The 21,060-nt window shown below is 52.0% G+C and overlaps 1 protein-coding gene across 3 annotated transcripts in view; it reads left to right on the top strand.

Moving 5' to 3' along the window:
* The first annotated feature begins 4,626 nt into the window (after positions 1-4,626).
* AFAP1L2 (actin filament associated protein 1 like 2) overlaps positions 4,627-21,060 on the top strand; it is a 104,609-nt gene continuing 88,175 nt past the window's right edge. The window contains exons 1-2 of one of the 3 annotated variants that reach the window (XM_047760243.1): positions 4,677-4,757; positions 10,166-10,219. In XM_047760243.1, coding sequence (XP_047616199.1) covers positions 4,742-4,757; positions 10,166-10,219 — 70 coding nt within the window. In that variant the 5' untranslated portion in view covers positions 4,677-4,741. Of the gene's footprint in view, positions 4,758-10,165; positions 10,220-21,060 lie in introns of all 3 variants that reach the window. The other 2 variants (XM_047760242.1, XM_047760244.1) reach the window with 2 other exon arrangements.

The raw sequence follows: 21,060 nt of genomic DNA, 5'->3' as shown, positions 1-21,060 counted from the left end.
AGAGGAAAAAGGATGGAATAGTCACCTATTAGTCAATTCAGCTGGCACTGTGGACCCCCTGCTGCATGCAGGGTGCTCTATTAAACACAGGGGTAGGGATTAAGGCAATTTAAGATAGAGGTCTATGGTGTGAGTGGGGGCAGATCGCTGAAGAGAACCAGAGTAGAACTATGCCAGGGAGGGGGTGGAAAATGGAGGGAGAGGACTGTCCTCAGAGAAAGGCTTTTTTTTTTCTTTCTTTCTTTTTTACAGCCACACCTGTGGCATATAGAAGTTCTCAGGCCAGGGGTCAAGTTGGAGCTGCAACTGAGGGCTACATCACAGCCAGGCAACACCAGATCTGAGCTGCATCTGCAACCTACATCACAGCTTATGGCAATGCCAGATCCTTAACCCACTGAGCAAAGCCAGAGATGGAACTCACCTCTTCACAAAAACAACATCGGGTCCTTAATTCACTGAGCCACAGTGGGAACTCTGGGAGTGGCTTTTGAGGGATGAATAGGGACGAAGAACAGTTGCAGGGATGGCTTTTGACAAAACATGATTACAGAAGAGAGCCTGGGTGGGATGTGGGGTCAGAGGTGGTGCTCCAATGAGACTGGCTTGGGTCCTGTCTAGCAGTGACCTTGGACAAGTTATGTAAGGTCTCCACATGTGAAATGAGGGGAAAAGAATCTGCTGCCCGGATAGTCGTGAGAATTAAACAGGATAGAGTTGATTAAGCTGGCAACTACCTCAACCCCTTTATGGCTGAAGAAACCTTCCTGGTTTAGGAACTAGGGGAGAACCAGACACCTTCATCTGTATACCCAGAGAGCCTGGTGCAGCCCACTCCAGCACTTCGTGGGAACACCTGCCTACCCTGTCCCCTCCAGGCTGGGGGTATTCAAATTGGTTTCAAGACTGCCTGCAACAGGACAGCCCATTTTGGATCCTGGGTCTGGGATGGGATGGACCACAGCCCTCAGATGGTTGAGAAGAACCTGGAAACCAACTCATCTGATCCTGGAGGCCGGAAACTCAATGGACTAGAACTTGAATGTGAGTGGCCCATTTTTGGAAGTTGCAAAGTGACTAAAGCCATGGGGTTAAACTGCACCCAGGATTTGGAAAGAGGGGGAAGCAGTGCTGTGTCTTCCAGAGGCCTAACTTCTACTGACGGTTTGAAGCAGCGTTTCAGTTTCATTCTGGGAAAGGGTGGTGAAATCCCACTTTAAATTCACTCTGCATGTATTTCTGATTGATTTTTGTTTGTCTAGAGGCTCTGGGATTTGCCAAGTCTCCGTCGATAAACTAGAGGGGATTTAGGAAGAAGTAATTAAAGGACTGGAGCCAGTTGGGGGGAGGTGGGGTGGGGGGAAGCAGGCATGATAGAGATAGCAAGCCGCCCCCCCAGCCTGCAGAGAGGGGGGTGCAGTTACAGGAAGTGCTTACAGAGAGGGCTACCAGAGGACTGGCTGGGGCAAAGCCCTGTCCAGTTAGAGGCCCCCGGGGGAAGCAGGAACTGAGAGGTGTGACAAAGCACAGGCTTTGGAATCAGGAAACCTGATTTTCAAGTCCTCCTTCTGAAAGAGAGATTTCTTTCCTGACTTGGATGAGGCCCCTAACTCCTCTCATTTGTGCGATGAAGATAGGTTTTTTTTGTTTTGTTTTTTGGTTTTGGTCTTTTTGTCTTTTCTAGGGCCGCTCCCACGGCACATGGAGGTTCCCAGGCTAGGGGTATAATCCGAGCTGTAGCCACTGGCCTACGCCACAGCCACAGCAACGCCAGATGCAAGCCACGTCTGTGACCTACACCACAGCTCACAGCAATGCTGGATCCTTAACCCACTGAGCAAGGCCAGGGATCAAACCCGCAACCTCGTGGTTTCTAGTCGGATGCATTAACCACTGAGCCACGACGGGAACTCCAGGATGGAGATAGTTTAATCCTACCTTTTGTATTCAGTGTTCTCAGTCAGAGCCAGCCCGGCTCTCACCCCACCCCCGAGAGAGTCAGCTGGAACAAAGCCCCTGCGGAGCCGGCTGGACCGCATAACCTCTCCCCGCTGGCCCCAGCTGACTGCTGGACCCGAAATCTGGCCAAGAGTGACCAGCCCCCTGTCTCAACAAGCTGCACAGTCAGATTCTCCCAGAGAGCCTGAAGCGAAACCCAAGACCCAGCGTGGGAGGGTGGGCACCACACCTGGCCATTGGCAAGATGGGGAAAGGGAGGGACACAACAAAAAAGGAGAACACAGAAAAGCAAGAGCACCCAGTCCCCCCAAACCCCATTTCCTGTCCCTTGATTCCCCAAAATGTCAGCATTCTCGCCTCAAGCTCCATTTGTCCTATTTTCTGAACCCCCATGAGACCAGCCCACCTGGTAGAGTGGCTGAGAGAACTGAATGAAATAATGTATGTGCGTGAGTTTGAGGGCTCAGACTCGGGGCCCTAAGGCCTCTGGAGATACTGGGGGCCCCTTCACGTTCTGCCCCTAACACCCCCACCTGCTAACGCTCCTCTGCATCTGACTCAAGGCTGCTCATCTCTTTTCTAGCTTGTCATCCCCACCTCCACCCCCTGTCTCAACAGCAGTCCCTCAGCCACCCTGCTCAGGCTCTCTGCTGTGCCAGAGAGCACCTTGCACCTGACAGGGCCTTAGGTAATCTCTGAAGACGGACTGGGTGCCCGAATGGAGACCCTCTCCACTTGGTCACCTCCGTTGCTAGAAATAGCAGAGGCCACCTTGGCGCTTCCACACCCTCTGTTCAGGTACGGAGCCCTGGGGTGGACCATTCTGCCTGTTTCTGCCCCTAGTCCTCTCTTCCTCACCTGGGTTTCTACCACCCCAAAGACTTCTCACCTGGCTGGTACAGCTGCCGCCTGTACTCCACCCTCTGCTCAGCTGCCCTGGGAGCCCTGGGCACCTTCGCTCTTCAGTGCCACCCAACCTCCTCAACTTTCAGATCCCTTGGTATCCTGGACCCCGAGGCAGCCCTGTGCCCACCCCTCCAGCCTCACCTCCCTCCCCCAACCCCGGAGTCTTCCTTTTGGCTTCAGCAACACAGAACTGCTTGAGCCTAAAATGGCTCACTTCTTTGTCATTGTCCCCCCTGTCCTTCCTGCCTGGAAGGCTGACTCACTCTACCTCACCTGTCACCTCACTGGGTCTAACTCATCTTTTAAGACGCAGTTCAGCCATCTCCTCTTCCAGAAGGCTTAGGAGGCTTCTCCAAGCTGGTTCTGGGCCCTGCACTGGGTTCCCAGAATCCTTTGTGGTTGGGTCTCATCAGCGCCTCTACTGGCTGTGCCCTCATTGTTCATTGTCCAAGTGTTCCTCCAGACAGTGACAGCCAGCCTGGCACTTCCTAATGGCCCCTGGAAAATTTGGTGAACAAACATCTGAAAGCAGACCACCTGGATGTACTGCCTGCTGTGTTCTCTTTTAGCTGTGGGACTTTGAGCAAGTTGTTTCACCTCTGTCTCAGTTTCTTCAACTCCATGATGGAAATGATGCTGCTACTCAGATCACAGGGTTATTAGGAAATAAAGGCTGTGCCTGTACAGACCTCAGCAGCAGGCCTGGCTTGTGAGGACGGTTCCATGGACGTTAGCTGCTGGTAGAACTGAGAAAAACATTTCTAGGCCTGCCGGGGGGCAGAAGGTCTCCAAACATCAGAGCTAAGTCTGCTGTTTCAAGGAAGAATTAGGAAGTCTTTTAGAAAACAGCAGCAGCAGCAGCAACAAATCTTCCTTAAGTGTTCCTTCAAGGAAGTTGGGGGAGATTTGTTGAAAAACCAGGCAGTTCAGCAGAAACCGTGATTGAGATTTTAAAGTGAAAATGGAAGTTTAAAGGAAAACCTGGCTCCTCCTTGGGGACAGCTGGGGAAGACATGGCCTTGTTGAGAGACTGGAGGGACCGATGGCCAAAGGGAGGTAGGGAGGTAAAAGACGTGTGGAACCTGGTGGTGGCGGCGTCGCAGGGTGGTTAGAGCCACGATTGAGCTCCCTATGAAATAGATGCTACCTCTCTGGGGCGGTCCACGCGGTGCCAGCCTGAGAACCTGGCGCTCCTAGATTTGTCCAAGCGGCTTTAGAAATTCTAGTCCTTGGGAGTATCTGGCACAACGGCGCTCAGGGAACCTGAGCTGGGGTAGAAGAAGCAAGTAGCTGTGTGTGCCACCCGCTGCCCAGCGAGAGTGGGGGCGATTCCTGAAGAACTGGGGGCAGACTCTGCTGTCTCTGCCCCATCCCCAAGCCCCCCCCCTCCCCCACCTCCTTGAGGACTGCCACGGCACAAGCGCGCGGACCCAGAGTTCAAACAGGGGGCGCTCTAGGCGCTTCTCGCCTTGCGACTCAGACCTCAGTCTCACCCTCCAGGCAGTGGGTTTGCAGCCGGGCGCTTGGAAGAACAGCTCTCGTAGGCCCGCCCGAGCTCGCGCCTCCCCCAGGATTTGGGCACGTCCCGGTCTCGCTCCCTCCCGCCGCCCCCGGGGCCGGAACGCGAAGCAGCTGCCAGGCGGCCGCAGACTTGAGCGCTGATTGTCCGTCGGGTCTGCCGCGGAGTTCCCCGGCGTGGGCGGCGCTCCGGGCGGGTACCGGGTCCGAGGGCCCCGGGCGCGGCGGCCGCGCCAGGAGGTCCGGCCGCGAGCGTGACCTCACGGGGAGGGGCCAGCGCGGCCGCCCTGGGCGCGGAGCCGAGGGCCGAGAGCGCAGCGCCGGAGCGGAGCCGCGAGGAGCGCACGCCGCGGCCCCGATGGAGCGGTTCAAAGGTGAGGACGCGGGTCCCCGCGCGGGGAGCCTCCACCCGTTTCTTGCCTCTCGCGGCGCGGGAAAGCAGGGCTGGGGATAGCGGGGGGCGTCACTGCGAGCGTCTCGCGTCCCTCCAGGCCTCAGGTGAGCAAGGCCGGCCGCCCCCGCCCAGCCCGGACCTGGGCCGAAGACTCCGGCCACCGGGGCGCCGCGGGCCAGCCCAGCGGGCTCTTAGGTGGAGGCTGTGGCCCGGGCCCTTTGATCCTCCTTGGCGCGGAGGCTGAGGGGTCGACGTGGCGAGGCTTCTCACCTGTTAGAGGACCCGGGGTGCGCTTAGAGACCACCGACCCCCCCCCCCCCGCCCACGCTTCGGCGGTCTCGGAAATATGCTGGGGGCAGAGGAGTTCCCCAGTGAGGTCAGAACAGTGCGGGGCTGCTTGGCAGGGCAAAGGGGCGGGTTGCTGGGGCCTCTCACCCGGGCTGCCAGCCGGAATGGAGGGCTTCCTGCAGCAGCCGAAAAAGAGCCTGCGAGGGGATGCGCTTGGGCGGTTAGATGGGGTAGAGTGGGCGCGCAGCTCCGCTCTCGGCTTGGTGGAACCACCCTTATGTCCCGCCGCGCCGGTAACCGTCTGTCTCCGAGCCCTTCTCCGTTCCCTTACCCCCAAGCAGGGGCGGGGTGCAGGGACTGGGCCCGAGAGGGGTGCCCGGCAGGTGGAGCGCGTCTCCGCCCGAGGGCTTAGGTCGTGCGCAGCTGGGCGAGTTAAGAGACTTGGCCTGGGCCGGGGAATCTTGGCCAAACCCTGGTGGGCGGGCCGGCCCGGGTTGTGCCGGTTGTGCCCGGCTCGCACCCTTGCTCGGAGCCCTGGGGCTGGTGTCTAGAAGCCTTGGATTGCACAGCTTTTGGAAAAGGTTAAAGAGCTGGCCCTGAAGCGCGACGCTGCGGGCACGCCCACCCCCCACCCCAACTCCTTTCCTTTGGGAAAGCTTCTTGCACTTTCTTGTCCTGGACTCCGCCAAACCTGCAAAAGGAAATACTGTTTCTAAATTTGTTTTCCCCTGGGAGCGAAATAAAGGAGAACCGCTCAGATTCCCAAGGCATCTCACTCCCAGTGGTTTCTCGTTTCTGAGCTGACATAAACTTTGGGGGATCGGCTCTAGTTCCCTAAACTAGCTGAATCTTTTGATTTTTCTCATTGTTTTTTTCTCTTCTGGGTCACCTGGTTATAGGTGAGGGTGAAAGACCTAAATCTTAGGGCCTCACGTATAAAGGGAGGGTCTTTGCCAAGAGCACAGAAGCTAGCTGGGGAAACGGGGTTAAGTTCTTTGGCAACCTTCCTTTTTTTTTTTTTTTTTTTTTTTTAATTTTTCCTATGAACCCTCTCTGGAGCCTCTCTTCACATTTCTGAGTTTTGTTTTTTTTTTTCCCCTCAAATTCTGCGTAGATCACGTCAGTTTTGTGCCTGAATGGCTCAATGCGTCCTTCTGTAGTCTCAGAACAGTTGAAGAAGCCCCAGCCCCTCTCCTTCTAGAATGGCCGTTTGCGGCTCCCTCCCCCACTGGGCCCCCCTCCTCCTGCCCTTTGGGAGGGACCCTCCCAGGGAAATCAAGACTCGAGTTGCCTCCCCGAGGGTCCCTTCCAGCTCAGAGCCTGCCCTTCCTGAATCGTGTTAGCTCCTGACTGTCGGTCCAGCTTGCAAGCACTTTCTCAAATCAGTATATTAATCTTGCTAAGTTAGGGCAAAGGATGACACTCTGGATAGGCTTTCCCAGTGCCCAGTTATCAGAAAGTTTTTAAATGAATACCTTTTGACTTGACCCTTAACCTGCAAAAGTCTTCTTGGTAAATCTTTTGAAAGTTTAAAATCCTTCCACCCTCCACCATCCCGAAGAGGTTTTTTTTTTTTTTTTTTTTTTTGCCAACTGAAGAAATTTGGTTTCCAGTTCAGTGTGATGTGTTTTTGGTAACACATGTCTCTGCCTCCTCATTTTGCAGTAAATCAGAGTGCTACGTGGATGCATTTGAGAGTTATCTGGATTGCAGAGGCTAATCCGACTCAGCCTTTAGTGCTTAATTCTGGAGAAAAATCTTCTCTGCAGGTTTCACTGGGGAAGGGCCTACTGATGTGTTTACTATACCTTTCAGCTGAGGAATCTGGGGATTTGCCCCACCTGCCTTGCCTCTGAAGGATGTGGACGTCCGCATTCACTTGAGAAGATGAGTTGTGCTTTGAATACTCATAGAATTGGAAAGTCGATCTGTGCAAAATTAAGCATGTTGAACCATCAGCCAGTATACTACTATCTGTGGTCTCCTCTTGCTGGTCTGAGATTGTGGGCTTTTTTTTTTTTTTTTTTTGGAAGATAGAACAATTATGGAATGACTAGGTATGGTGGTCTGAACAACAAAATTAAATGGAAAAGCCGGGTATACTTGGGCTTTCAGAACATATGTAAAAACCGTAAAGAATTATTTGTGACATTTCTAACATTTGTTATTTAAACACCTCCTTCTGTTTCTAAATTCCCATTTTTTTGAGCTCTCCCTCCTCCCACATAGGTAGAACGCCTCATCACCAGCTCCAGAGTCTCAAATGTTTAATTGTAGGAGAAATTGTTTTCCATGTTCCCCCGCCTGCATGTCACGTACTGTACATCTCCAAAATGAGCCTATCACCTGTAGGTTCTGGGCTGATTTTCCATTGCTCTGTAAGGTGTAAAGAAGTGTCTGGAGGTAAAGAGCGTTTGGACCACTCCCTGGTGTGTGAGGCAGAAACATCTCCAGGCTTGCTCCTCATCCCTTCTGAGCCATTGTGACAGCCATGCTTCTCTTAAGCAAAACCAAGGTGGCGGTGGAGAGAGTAAGTGGATTGTCTTCCCCAAAGACGTGGGACTTTTATAAGAGCTGTCCTAGAAAGAGATGGTAGAGTTGCCATCTCTTGTACCTGATTCTCTTTGGTGTGGTATAAGCTGTGCTCAGTCCTCTGAAGTCCCTTGAGTCGGTTCCCATCCTTGGATGTTTACATATTTATGAATCTCCCAAGGGCATCCTTGTATCACTGTCTGTGAGCCCATTGGCTGAACTCTCACCACATGGTCAAGGCTTCTGGTTCCTACTGCTCCTCCAGCTGGTGAATGTGTCCAGGGCCAAATGTGACTGACCTACTATCTGTGGATTGCTCTTGGAACATCCACGCCAAAGCTTCCTGAAATTGCATCACACTTGGATCCAAACAGGCAGGGGTGAGATAGTCACTGTAATTTGGATGACAGTAATTGGTTGAAAGCATAATCGTTCTTTTTCCGTGTTCTTTGGTTTCTGAGTCAGATCACCTGATTCCCAGGAGAGGGCACTTCATTCTAGGGCACTGGAAGGTGGAGGTGAGCTGGAAAGAGTCAAGCTAGTAAAAATACTTGAAAGCTTATATGGGAATCATGAGATCGGTGGTCAGGGAAGGTCTGAAAATGAAAAATTAATTAAAAGATGAACGGGGTTGATCTTCATTTTGCCTTCGGAAACATCACCTGTATGGGTGGTTTTCCCATGCCTGGGAGTTCAGGTTTTTCCCTGCTAACGTCCTACTTAAGGCGGTGCTTCTTTAACCTTAGTCACCCGTGGGAACCATTGGGGGCGCTTTAACAAGTATGGTTGTATAGAGGCTCCACCCAAGACATTCTGATTTAATTGGTCTAGGGGTTCCACTTAGGGCTTTTAGTTTTTAAAGCTCTTCAGATGATTCTCATGAGTAGCCAACACTGAGAGCTATTGAAGAAAGATAATTATATACACACCTTCCTCGCTTGGAAAATTAAGAGCAAGTGTGGCATGATACTCCCTCCATGCTCACCTGATGTGGTTTAGCTAAATCGTGTGATAGCTGCAGAAATCTAATGTCACTCACCTGAAGCTATTATAGGCTTTAAAAGGCTGTGGGAACTCTGCTGGAACACGGTCTCAAAGGCGATGCTTCAGAATCCAAAGCTCAGGGTTTGCTCATGGTTGTACTTGACCCTGAGCCCTCCTGGCTTTGAAGCTCTTTGTGTGGGAGCCCTTGATGCTTTGGCAATGAAATGGCCTGAAACAAGAACTGAGAGGTCACCTTTGGTGCAGAAAGGCCAGGAGGGCTCTGGGCCCTTCCCCTCTTCTGAAGGGGCGGGAGCTCTGGGAACTGGGCTGGTTCCAAGCACAATTAAAGGGCCAGGAGGGGCCACCGCGCTTCAAAGCCGAGGAAGCTGCACCAGTTTTCTTCCAAATCCCTTTAATGGTGGGAAATGTTTCTCTAAAGACTGTGTCATCCAGAGGAGGGAGACTTTCCCCCAGCCCAGGGAGGATGGCACGTCTGCTGGAGGAGCCCAGGCTGAGAGCAGTCGGGGTGCAATGAAGAGGCAGCGGCTTGGGAACCGGAAGACCCACGGCCTCGGTTTCCTCATCTAGAAAATAACCTCCAGTGCTCGCTCATTGGCTTTATGAGCAACCCTCTGCACTACTTGCCCTGTGGTCCCTGAGGAATCTTGGAGGGAGGATGTGTGACTTGGGGAGAGAGGGGAATGGGGGCGGGGGGACTGCGGGTAGCCCAGCAGAGGCCAGTTTAGGCTTGTGATTCTTATAAATACAACCAATTTCCTGTTGTAAGTGGCGAGCGGTGGCAGGAGGATGCCATCGGCCGCATGAGGAATTTGTTTCTCAAGGACTTTTCTCCAAAGCCTGGAACCACTCTCTGAAACACAGGACTTTTTTCACTCCCGTTGGAGACACAGGTCCACGGAGGCCTAAAGAGATTAAGGAACCACTCAGACAGTCAGAGACAAGATAAGGAGTCCCTGAGAACTGGGTTTCAAAAGGGTAAAATTCCTGTTCTCATATGAGCAAGGGCTGATTTAGAAAGAAGTCCTCAAAGCAGTTTCAGACCCCTTCCTCATCCGTGTCCCTTTAGCCAGGAAGGGATTAGCCCCTCAGTGAACTTCTCCTCAATCTTCAGGACTTGACCCACATGCCTCCTCCTCTAGGAAGCCTTCCCAGAGTGGCTCCATAGTTCCCCCCCTGTTTTAGGTAGAGCATATCGTAAGGGCCCAACAAATATTTGTTGAATTAAAGTCACATTGTCTTACCGTGATCTGTCTCTTTGTCTGTTTCTCCTGAAACCTGATCAAGCCAGGGATGTCTTTCTCCTCCAAGGGTCCATCCTCCTCAGCCCCTAGGGCCCTGCCAGGCATAGAGTAAGTGCCCTGGACATGATGGGGGTCAATGAGTGAATGAATGCATCCCAGGCAACAAGAGCCTCTCGTCTCCCAGTTCTGTCCTCGAGAGCCGACCTGGGTCACAAAGGGAAAGGAGGCAGGATCTCAAAGCCAGATTCCAGAAGCGGAGATGCAGGCCCACAGTGGCCGCCCGTGGCTTTCCCAACTTGAGCCTTGTTTCTGTCTGTTCCAGCACAGGGGTGTTGCTGTCTGGTGGTGCAGAGAAGGATGCTGCAGGTTTCTGCCTGTGAGTATGAGCCTGCCTGTGCCCTCTGCAGCAGCTCACCCGGCCTCCACGGCTCCCGAGGGTGCAGACCTGGCTCTGCCCATGCTCTGGACTGATGGCTGAGGGATCTCATAGAGCTGCCCGCCGGCGGCCTGGGCACCTTGGGGCTCAGGGTTCTAATCTGGCCTTTGGCACTAACTTGCTGTGCGACCTTGGGCAAGTCACTTAATCTCTCTGGGCCTTGTTTCCTCATCTGTGCAAGTGAGGATAATGATTACTAACTGCCGCTTGGTGGAATAACTTGTGAGAGCTACCGTGCTGTACTTATAAGGGGTAATGTTATGTTAATTCAGGGAGCAGTACCCTGAAACTGCTACAACGTGGTTCTGACCCCACCGGTTCCTGCCATCCTCGGGGGCATGGGTGGTCCTCACAATTAACGTGGGTACCAGTTATGCCCATCACACACTTTACGAAGCTATTGGGGCTGCTCAGCCTGTTCCCAGGCAGCCTGGCTTCTCAGAGCATCTCTGTAACCATCCCCCCCACCCCACCCCGAGGTCAGCTAGAAAGGAAATGGGCAAGGAATTTCTCTGATGGCTCAGTAAGTTTACATATGGGAGAGGCCCTGAACTTCTAACAAGAGCATCAAGCTCTGCTAATTTTCTGTCACGTGGCTCTCACCTTCTCCCTAGTTAGTCTCAAAACTAACCAAAAAAAAAAAAAAACAAAAAACCCCACTGAGAGGGAGAGGTCAAAGAATATCTAGAAAAAGTAGGAGCAGGCATCACCACGCTGCGTGGTGCAAAGGCAGGTTGAGCCCAGCGTGTTTTCATGTCAGGTCTCCCTGGGAGCAGACAAGGGCACAGACACCAACAGAAGCCCTGCTCTGCTGTTTTCTAAGCAGACCCCTGAGTTCTCACTTCCTAGAGCCCCTCCCAGGGACTTCAAAACCAGCAAGCCCATGCAGTGTGGTGAGCTCTGCCCAGGAGCATGGCCCCAGCAGGTTGCAGATTGGCCTTCTGCTCCTGGTTAAACGGAAGGAGGATGGGTAGCTGTGAGCTCAGAGAGTGGCTTGCTGCTTCCAGAAGGAGTCGGAGCAGAGCGACGCGCGTCCCTGTCCTTGGAGGTGGCTTTCCAAGGGAGGCCGACCAACTGTCCCAGTTTGCCTAGGGCTGTCCTGGCTTTGCCACTCAAAGGGCCAGGTCCCAGGACATCTCTTAGTCCCAGGCAGACCCGAGGTGGTGCGTCACCCTGTTCCCACGCCTCGGCTTTATTCAAAGGCCTTAAATCAAAAATGTGGTTACTCCATAGCAAAGGTGAACTAGAGCCAATTATTTCATCTCTGACAAGAAAGCAAAAGTCCAAAGCTTTAAAACTAGCAGTTTGTGGAGTTCCTGTCGTGGCGCAGTGGTTAACGAATCCGACTAGGAACCATGAGGTTGCGGGTTCGGTCCCTGCCCTTGCTCAGTGGGTTAAGGGTCCGGCATTGCCGTGAGTGTGGTGTAGGTTGCAGACGCGGCTCGGATCCCTCGTTGCTGTGGGTCTGGCGTAGGCTGGTGGCTACAGCTCTGACTCAACCCCTAGCCTGGGAACCTCCATATGCCGCGGGAGCGGCCCAAGAAATAGCAAAAAGACAAAAAAATAAATAAATAAAACTAGCAGTTTGTAACTAATGACAAGTGATTCACACTGGTATCCTCAGGGAGAGAAGCCAGACTCTAAAAGCCTATACACTGTATGATTCCATTTGTGTGACTTTCTGAAATAGGTAAAAACTGTCGGAAAAGAAAACAGGTCATTCATTGCTGGGACAAGGGGTTCACCACAAAGGGGCATGGAGGGAAGTTTCTAAAATGATAGGAATCTTCCTTTTTGGAATCTTTATGGTGGTGACAGTGACACAGCTCTAGGTGTTTGTGAAAACACAGAAGCATGCAGTCAACTGGGCAGTGGTTTTTTTGTTTGTTTGTTTGTTTTTTGTTTTTTTTTCCCCGTGTGTAAGTTATACCTCCTGAAAACTGACTTTAAAACAAACCCTCGCTGTTGGTGACTCTGTGGTCTAGATGAAGAATCCATCCAGCGTGCGGTTGGTCATCACAGGTTGTAAATAGAACCTGAGGTCTTGGTATGGTCATGCCTGCCGCCACCTGGAGGTGCAGCCGAAGAGGGTGAGCAAGAATTTTAGAGCAAAACAAAAAGACCAGTGGTCCCCTCGTCCATGCAAGAGACTTTTCTGTGGGGCACAGACAGGATGATGGTGAAAGCTCTCCCCCAGTCAGAGAAAAGGAAAAGCGGTTCCCCTAAAGCCCAGGCAGCAGATGTGCCCAGGAGGGTCACGGAATATTGAAGCATTAGCTCTCCTACCCTGGGAATCCTGCTGCTGCTGCACACGCATGGATAGCTATTGTATTGACGTGGGCAGCCTTCTTGCAGCAAGTTTTTTATTTTGTCACCAATAAAGTTATTGAATTGAGTACCCATGAGTATTCCTGGCTGACCCTTTGTCTTTGGCAGTCCTGTGTGTCTGTGCTAGCTAGGACGGATTTCGAGGGAGGGAGAATGCATGATTTTGCAAAATCCTGCACCCAATCCCATATAAGGTAAGGGATCAGCCCTCCCGTTTCCAGGCAGGGAAAAACCAGCCTTTGCTCACCAGCCCAGGACTTGGGATATTTCGGGGTTCCAAGAGAAGGAGGAAGCATCATTCTGGTGGTCCTCATGGGATCTGAAGAGCTTAATGGCTCCCAACCCCCCACCCCATGTTGAACTGGCTTGTTCTTCCAGTGATGCGTGTCTGGCTCTGTGCCCCGGGCAGCTGGATCTTAAAGGATCTGTGTCTTCTCCCTTAAGTACAGTGGGTTGGAAGGTCCTCCATCCATGAGGACTGTACGGGCGCAGATGATTTTCAACTCTGAATCAATGACCCAGACTTTCACACCTGCCACTCTTCTTAATCATAAGTATGTCCAGGATGCTTGGAAAGGCAAGTCCGTTCCACCTGTTTGGGGGATATCCAGGAAGAATTGCTGAAAAATAGCAGAATAATAATAGAATAATGGCAGTCCTCAGTTCTAATTGTCTTTGTTGGAGGACAGTGGCGGGGGATGGGGAAGAGGCAGGGAGCAGTTTTTGTGCATATTTGCTGTGAATTTTCCCTGATGCCGGGTCAAGCCTGGCCTGTGGCGGGTCCCCCGAGGAAGGGCCAGCCCAAGGGCCCACTTCTAGGTTGGGTACAAGCATGAGCACTCATTTGAGGGCTGCAGAGGAGAAGTTGGGTGTACATGGGTGGGGAAATTCCAGACACTTCCGTACCTGGACTGCCAACCTGTTGCCACCATCTCCCCAGGCTACCCTGGCACGCTGGCATTTTTTGGGGTTCTGGGGACTGTCTGGGTCTCAGTCTTCCTCTTAGACCAACAAGTGGGAATCGTGCCATTTCCTTCCATCCTCCGCCCCCCGCCTTTTCTTCTCCCCCAGTTTTCACACAACAGGATTTATTCATATTAACTCTATTCAAGTCCCCAGATGGGGGGAGAAAAAAAAGATTGTATTGAATGAGCTTATTGTTTGACGATTTCACTGGCTTCTTTTATTTAATACCCACAGTCCTAGAACATATTGAGCTGATTTACTAAAATTCAAATATGAGCCTTCGGGAAGAAACTCTGCGAGGGTGCCCGGTGGCCCTGATGCTGGGGCTGGGACCTATTGGGTAGAGGGCTTGCTTGGGGCATCTTATCTTCATCTTCACGCTCTTGGGTCTCCTTGGGGCAAATGTTCTCACTAACAATCCCAGACTTCTCATGAGCTTGAGAGGGTTGCCATCCTACTGCCCTTTGCATTGTCAGGCCTTTTGTGGCCTCCCCTTCTAGCACTTTCTTTGAAGACATGACGATGGACACCACCCCTAGGACTTCTGTTAACAGAGGCCCCCTGTGGCTTGTGCTTGGTAGTTTCCTGCACGAGTGGAAGGAAATTAAGGGTGGTGACACGGCAGAACTTGGGCAGCAGCCACAAGTCTCAGCCTCGCCTCTACTGTTTGAATGGCTGATGCAGTGCGGCTGGTCCGTGACAGTCCGAGTTGGTTTACATGTCTTTTAGCATGTTTTGGAGATGGGATCTCTGCAGATGAGATTACTGGAGTTGTGGCTAAGGATCCCAGTGTGTATGATGAGCCAGTATGTTCTCCTGGTGCTTGGTGACAACTCCAGGTGCCTGGGGCCCTAGGGCATCTCCCGAGAGAGCCACTGCAGGCACCTGAGCTGGGGTGAAACTCCTGTCTCACTGGAGACAGTGGAAGCCTGTCTCTGGTTCAAGTCAGTAATATCCCAGATGCCCCAGAGTTAGACTCTGGCAAAGCAGGTCAGGCTGATGACAAAACCATCACAGGCATAGCTTCACATACAGGCACCATTCTCTACCCACCCCCACCCATCTCCTTTTCTCTCTCTCCCTCCTCCCTCCCCCCTCTTCTTTCATTCCTTTATTCTCTTTCTCTCTCTCTGTCTTTTTTTTTTTTTGTCTTTTTAGGGTCACACCCGCAGCATATGGAAGTTCCCAGGCTAGGGGTCAAATCAGAGCTGCAGCTGCCAGCTTACACCACAGCCACAGCAATGCAGGATCTGAGCTGCGTCTGCGACCTACACCGTAGCTCAAGGCAACACTGGATCCTTAACCCACTGAGCGAGGCCAGGGATCGAACCTGCATCCTCCTGGATCCTCGTTGGGCTTGTTACCACTGAGCCAGAATGGGAACTCCCCTCTTCCTCTTGACTTTCTCCTACTTTCTGACTTTTTTTTTCCCCTGGCAATTCTGTTCAGGTCTCCCTTTAGAAAAAGGATTTTCCCCAGGAACTTAAGTCCAGAAAGACCCAGAAAGAAAGTGTATCCCCTTGTCCCAGCTCTCTGCTCTCCTTTCTAACAGCCAAGGCTAGAATCTCAGGCTTCCCCAGGAGGAGCTAGTGACCTCAGACAGCGTGGGAAATGGGGTGTGCTCCCTGCCCGATAAGGAACAGCTTCTTCCTTCCTGGAAGAGGAGGCCTGAGTGAAATCTATTGGGCATGCCCCCCCCCTCCCCCATGCCCCATCAGGCCCTGCAAATTGTCATTCCACACTGCCAGCTGCCAAGAAGGCCACCTTCCCCAGCTCTCATGATCCGAGCCATGTGCTAAGCCTGAGACCTTGCCAGTCCCTCCCCCTGACCCGGCTCAGGTTACTGTGAGGGGTCACAGTGACTGGGATTCCCAGGAGGGGTCTCACGCTCTCTGTGGGTCCTTAAATGGCCTGTAGCCCACTGACCTCCGAGGGGTGGAGGAAGCAGGCCTGGGGGGGGGGCTCCTCCCACTGCCATCCCAAGCTCCCTGGAAATGAGCATCAGAGGAGGGCCTGGCACCCGCACGGGGAGGGGAGCATGAGAACATTGCTATAGTTTGGAGAAACGTTCCAAACATGAAGGCTCCACATGGACTAAAATAATTTTTTCCCATTGACCTCCCGGCTTCTCCATGGGCAAGCGTCCATCTCCCGCCCATCCGATGCTGGTTTGGGGTATGTAATTGTAAACAGTTCAGGCTGGGAGCAAATCTCGGAGAGTTATGGGATCCAGGTGTCACTCCCGGCTCGCCTGGCACTGGTTCCCTCGAGAGTGGGAAAGGGCGTCCTGTTCTCCCAGGGAGAATTTAGTCTGTAGCGTTTGAGATCAAGTCCTTTGCAAGCATAACTCCCTGCCCTGCACCCCCTCCCCCCCCCGGTGTCTAAGACGGGGGGCTCTATTTCATGAGTGAGTCTCTTCTTATGTGGGGGTTTGTTTCTCTGACCCCGAGGTAAGGGCCCCGCATGCTGTCGCGTCTGCAGGGAGGCCCGTGTTCTCTGGGTGGGAACCTGGGGCCCCCTCCCCAGGGCCAGCTCCGGGTCAGTTTCAGCCTCATTTCTCAAGTACCACTGGATGCCTGACGGGAGCATGGCAGCTGGCCGGCAGGAGCCTCTTGTCCAAGCAGGAGGCCTCTGAAGTGTGCAGGCAGCCTCGGGCCCTTCATTACCTCCCTGGCCCGAGCTGGGGAGCTGGCAGTCACCTCTGAGCCAAAGTGATCACAGGGATGGTGTTGGAAAATGCCTTTGATCAGTTGGGGGCATGTGGGGGACACAGATGTTGGGGTCTGGCTTACCCCCTTTGCATCCTTGCGGCTCCTGACACACCTAGCGGGTGGGGCCCCAGTGAAGGGGAAGGAAGCTGGTCAACCATTCATGTCACAGATGTCAGGCATGACTGGGACGTGTGCACGCGCGTGCGTGTGTGTGTGTGTCTGATCTGTCTTAGAGGAAAGGAGGCATCGGGTGACAATCGGAACCATTTTTTTTTTTTTTTTTAATTTCCTAAAGCTATTTCCCTAATGCCCTTAAAGGATAAGATTGATGTCCTACAAGATTGCTTCTTCCGCCCTGGGGAGCCTGAGGCAGCTTGGAAGATAGTGACAGTCTACCTTCTGCTGGGATGGAGTGACGTCCAGATCCCAAGCTTATCTGTCAAGGCTCACTCAGCCTTGACACCTTGACCTTGGACCCCCAACCATCCCTCAGTGCTTCTTGCTCAGCCCTCCTCTGTGCCTTCATACTTGGCCGGCATGTGTCTGTGCATATGGATTTCTTCTCTGGCTGGAAAAAATAAGGGTCGTTACATAGCTTGGAGTAAAACATTCTCTGCAAATGGCTCCCCCCCTGCCCCCCCTGCAAAATACTACCATTGCTGAGTGTGAAAATGGTTTAGATTCAGGAGGAAACAGCTGGCTGGCAGAGATCCTGCTGGGGTCTTGGGTAGGATTCAGCTGTGTCACTAAACGACTTTATTCGGTACATTTCCGGCGCAGGCACCCCTGGCAGTTGGGGAATTGTGTGGCTGGGAACTTTCATCAAGGCAAGAGCAGCAGCCAGAACTGCTTCTAGCGGAGGCCAGGAAGGGACGTCTTCCTGTCATTCAGGACAATCCAGACCTGTCCAATGGGTGTCTCTTATCCACCTTGGGTGTTTAACTTGAATGCTCATGAACCTTTTCTTTCAAGAATATTCTGTCTGTGGGTTTCTGTGAGACTTCAGTACCTTGCTGTGTAGCAAGGTGAGCCCAGACTTCTTAGGGTACCTGAACCAGGCCCTCTTCCTTGGGTGCAGGCAGTGTCTAAGGCAACTCACCAGTGGCTGTGGGGAGAGCAAGAATGGTACTAGAAAAAATCTGAGCTCCTTCTGCACATGGTCCCTTCCCATTTGTCCAGCCTCTGTGACTTTCTTCCTTTGTCCTATGCCCCCCCCCCATACTGGGTTCCTTGTGGTTCCCCATATTGGACTTTTACAAGTGCTGTTCCATTGGCCTGGAATGTTCTCCCCTCAGAGCTGCCTGCCAGGCTCATTTATCAAGGCTCACTCAGCCTTGACTTTGATGCCCTGAAACCTTTAACCCCCCACTACACCTTGCATGACCCGCTGTGGTCATTGGGTCCATGTTACAGTTGATGGGAAGTCAGTGTTTCTAGGAGGCTGAAAGCTCAAAAGTCAAAAGCCCTGATTCCTCTTTGTGTCCACAGCACCTAACTCCATGGATGATATGTTGTCAGCGCTCATGTGTGAAATCGTATGTGAGAAACGGTTGCTGTCCTCACGTTTTCCAAGTTTGCATCAAAGTTAAGGGCTCTGTTCATTAGAGAGCACCCCGGGCAAAGGGAGTAAGCAGCTGGCAAAAGGAGAGAGAGATTTACAAGGTCTCAAAGCGTCGGGGTAATTAACATTTAGAATATACAGGGAGCTCCTGCACACTGGCCAGGAAAAGGCAGAGATCTCAGCAGAAAAGAAGGTGAATTAAGAGTGTGAATGGGAGTTTACAGGTGAAAGAGCTTCCAAAATGCTAAGGAGCCCCTGAAGAGGCATTGGGGCTCCTCTTTAGTTATCAGAGCACCGGGTAGTCTGGCAGGAGGGAGGGGCTGCAGGGCACCAAGTGTGCTCAGAACACACAGAACTTTCTGAATGGGGCCACACTGGGCAGGTTTGAAGATGATCTTGGCAGCATTATTTGTCATGATGGGGAGTGGGAAGCTCTTGGTGTCACCTGGGAGTAAGTGACCCATGACAGGGGTCGCACATTCTAGAAAATTCTGCAGCAGTAGAAGCAATGGATGAAGCTGTCTACGCAGAAACATAGATGGCTCTTTAAGACATAGTGCTGACAGAAAGGTAAGAAGCAGAATAGCACATTTGACAATCACATTTAAGGACATTAAAAATTCACAAAGCAGGAGTTCCTGTTGTTGCTCAGCGGAAACGAACCCGGCTAGTATCCACAGTGCGGGGTTGATCCCTGGCCTTGCTCAGTGGGTTAAGGATCCAGCGCTGCTGTGTAGGTCACAGATGCAGCTTGGATCCCGAGTTGCTGTGGCTATGTGCTGTTGCTGTGGCAGCCGCAGCTCCAACTCAACCCCTCGCCCAGGAACTTCCATATGCCACAGGTGTGGCCCTAAAAAGAAAAAAAAAAATTCACAAAGCAGTACACATACAAATAAAAAGATGTGTAATAGAGAGACCACCATCTCTGTTGGTAGCGGGGAATGGTCTATGGGCATGAAAGGGAATTCGTAAGAGTTTGCTTACAGTCTGTTGCTGATGCTAGAAGCCTACAGATCTGACTCAAAGCAGAATTTGGCACTGTGATGGCAACACTAGAAGCATAAGCCGTGTGCTGTGCAGAGATGGGGGTGGGCAGACACTATCTCCTGCAGCCCTCCACCCCCACCATGGGGAAGAATAAATGAGGAGGTGACTTTCTTTCTTCTAATCAGTGGGCTGTGCATGACCCTTTGCCCCTGGTGATAATAGACCACACAGACAATTCACTCCAAAGCTAATGCTTTGTTAGAACTGCAGCAGGGACTAGCAGTTTTCTGTGGTCATCAGGGGAGGGGATGCTTGTAACCCACCCTCAGATAAGCCTGGGCTGGTAGAGCTAGCTTTTACTAGTTGTGTATTTTGCAGTCACCTTGAGCCACTCTGGGGTCCCGGCGTCATCTTTGGGTTTGCATTGCTGATATGTACACACAGGTCACGGCCAAGAACCAATGTTCCAAGGATTTATCAGATTGAGTCGAGGGCACTGGAATTGGATTTTTCTAGTACTTGATTGACTGGACATGAAGTTGCTAGACTCTGTACAGCAGTTAATATTTGCTTCTCTCCACCCAGGAGATGGGACTATTCACTCCCATCACTGCATCCAAATAAGAGCACGTTGGCCCCTAGCAGTTTTCTTTCCATCTTTATTTCTACCTGAAATATACTTGTTATCCTTTGGGGGCTTTTTTTGTTGGTTTTTTTAAGTCTGCTTGAGATTCAAAGATGTATGTGGTAAAGAGCCATTTGGACTAGGGGGGTGACCACTGCCTGCTTCTGCTCTGCCCAGTGTGTGCTCTTTGAGGTTGCCTGGGCCAGGGAGATGGGGCCTGGAGCTGCCTGGGGGCTTGCGAGCGTGGGCAGAAGGGCTAACTCTTTGGGTGTGGCTCAGCGGGCGGGCAGCAAATCCAACTGTGCATAAAAGCCAAGAACTAATGCTTAACGTTTTTAGAAAATGGAAAAAGCCCTGATTTTGGCTCTGCCGGTTCGATGGTTTTCCCATCGTTCTTTCTCATGCGCTGATGTCTTTTTCTTCTAGCCGTTCTTCATCTGAAATGTCTGTTGAGGGACCACGTTCAGTTTCTGCTCCCTGTCTCTGGACCAGTGTTCCCCATTCCTGGGTCCACTGGAATGGGTATACCTCAGTGATGGAAAAATAAAAGATTTTCACCTCTGTTAAGTTCAAGTGTCAGCCCCTGGGTCCTTTCCAGTTAGAAGGATTTGTGATTTTGTAATGAACTTGCTGGGGTCTGTAAATAGCCCTTGGTAGCAGGCAAAGTTCCAGGTGTTCACACCACAGGCAATTTTCAAGCTTCATCAAGCACCAGGTGTCAACTGGGTGTTGGGATCAAGCTGGGCACAGTGGTAAGGGGGCTTCTGTCTTAGAGGAGCTTATATTCTGGAGGAAGAAAGCAGACCATGAGCAAGCAAGCACAGTTCGAAAAAATGATAATTTCAGGTAGTAGTAACATCGCAGGATGTTGTGAGAGTAATTGGCAGGGGTGGAGGCAGGAAGAGGACCAGGGGCGTCATGGAAGTTCTCTCTGAGATGACGTTTGGGTTGAGATCTAAATGAGGAGGACCCTGCCGCTTGGAGAACCAGGGTTGGGAGTTGCAGGCAGAGGGAAGAACAGATGCAAAGCTTCTGAGGTCTTGAATAGTGTGGATTTAGGGAGGGGGAGCAGAACTTAGCAGCAGGGAGGGTGGAGAGAGATGAGGTGGGTGAGCTGGGAGCTTGCATCTTTTTCTGAGAGTACTTTATAGGCAGTGAAATTTAGCTTCCCAGACACCCACTGCCTCCTAACTGGGAGGGTGACCACCAGTCTTTATTCTGCAGGAAAACATCAAGCACATCCTAAAAGAATATTCTCCTTCATACTTCTTTGAAGAAGTTGAGGTGCTCCAGACACAGTGTACTGAAGGGGGTTCTGAGGGTGAGACTGGCGGGGAGAAGGCCTGCAGGTGTACAGCTCATTGGCGGCAGGTGTAGGACTATTGCCTGGTGTTCCCAAAGGGTGGTGCTGCCTCCTTCCCATCAGGCAAAGCCCTGGAAAGAAAGCAGCTCTTTGACCTCTGAACCATCCAACATCTCAGGAATTATTTCTCCCTTTAAGAGGCAGGGAATTCCTTATTCCCCCTCTGGGCCAATGGTAGGGGATACAGTAACGGTTGAGAGTTGCAGGCAGATCCAGCTTGGATACTTGCGATGGTGAATA

Source organism: Phacochoerus africanus, chromosome 15 (assembly GCF_016906955.1).
Source record: "Phacochoerus africanus isolate WHEZ1 chromosome 15, ROS_Pafr_v1, whole genome shotgun sequence".
NCBI classification, from domain to species: Eukaryota; Metazoa; Chordata; class Mammalia; order Artiodactyla; family Suidae; genus Phacochoerus; species Phacochoerus africanus.
Note: the sequence above shows the minus strand (reverse complement) of the source record. Positions and strands in the feature narration are given on the sequence as shown.